This window comes from Poecilia reticulata, linkage group LG14 (assembly GCF_000633615.1).
Source record: "Poecilia reticulata strain Guanapo linkage group LG14, Guppy_female_1.0+MT, whole genome shotgun sequence".
Taxonomy (NCBI): domain Eukaryota; kingdom Metazoa; phylum Chordata; class Actinopteri; order Cyprinodontiformes; family Poeciliidae; genus Poecilia; species Poecilia reticulata.
Window position 1 is genome coordinate 26,184,356 of NC_024344.1, and position 1,244 is coordinate 26,185,599.

Below are 1,244 nucleotides of genomic sequence, written 5' to 3' on the forward strand. Positions count from 1 at the left end.
TATTTATCGGAGGTCGGTCACACGGATCTGCAGCTGACATGATGTTTGATTCAGTCTTTCTGTTTCCTCCAAACTGTTTCAGTTTGTTAGCCTCAACTTCTGGGTTCTGACAGAGAAAACAACCTCACATGAGGGTTGCAGCTAACAATTATTATGGTGCTTAATAGATTATTCTGACRATTAATCATGAAATCAATCTATAATTCGGATGATTAATCAATTAGTATGATGATTAATTAAAAATGTATCAATTAATTCAAATTAATATATTTTTCTGATAATTGTAAAAATAGATTATTCTGACAATTRATCGATTAATTTGATGAATAATAGGCAAAMAAATCCTGAATCCTCAGAAAAATTTATTATTCTGACGATTGATTAATCGATAAGAAAAATCACATTYTGCTGATTTTCATTTAAGGCTCTCTATAGAATAGAAATACATTGAAAGATTTCAATCCTTTTTAAAATGAGAAAATAAACCATTATTGCCTAATCGTCAATAATAGCATTATTTTAGCTTTATCATTTGTAGCAAATGAAACATCTGCAGCCAGAAATCATGTGAGAGGTGTATGCCAGTGGATGCAAAGTGCTAAATTTCTAATTTATTTACAGGAATAGCAGCATAAATATATAATGGCAGAAATATTTCTCTCTCTATTTCTGTTGCAACCTGKTAGAAAATGTCAATCTGTTGTGGCTCTCCCATCTTTTAGAGTCACATCAAGTCGCTCTTTAAAATCAGAGATTCAGCTCTGATTTTAGCTGAATCTCTGATTTTGAATAAAATGGCCGACCAGTAGTAGAGCCTGAAGCCGTTTCTGTGTTTATAAATAAATAATCTTTTGTTGTATGTGGATCTAAACCCTGTGAAACACCGACACTGAGTCTTCTGTATTTGTGCAGGCGCTCCCGGAGCGAAGGATCCGATCTCCCAGAATCCCTGGGATCAGTCCGACTCTGAGGCTTCATCCCATCTTCCCATCGCTGCTGCCACYAGAATCCTGTCAGACGTTCCCGCAGTGCCTAAATCTGATCAGACCGCCGCGTCTCGCCTCAATCCTTCAGCGCAGGAAACGGCAGCGGCGCCAAAGCAAATGGATCATCCAGTCAGACGCGGTGCGGACAGTCGGCTCCAGTTTCTGCCTCCTGGTTCATGCAGGGAGTTTATTTTAAACCAGTTTACATTTTCATTTTTAGACGTGAACGAACCCAAACACCACCTGCCGCTTTCCTCC

The 1,244-nt window shown here is 38.3% G+C and overlaps 1 protein-coding gene across 1 annotated transcript in view; it reads left to right on the top strand.

The window, feature by feature from the left end:
* Positions 1-1,244, top strand: part of LOC103476347 (smoothelin-like protein 2) — a 10,293-nt gene that overhangs the window by 6,514 nt on the left and 2,535 nt on the right. Inside the window, exon 4 of the mRNA XM_017308527.1 lies at positions 913-1,125. Within this exon, the coding sequence (XP_017164016.1) occupies positions 913-1,125 (213 nt within the window). The remainder of the gene's footprint in view (positions 1-912; positions 1,126-1,244) is intronic.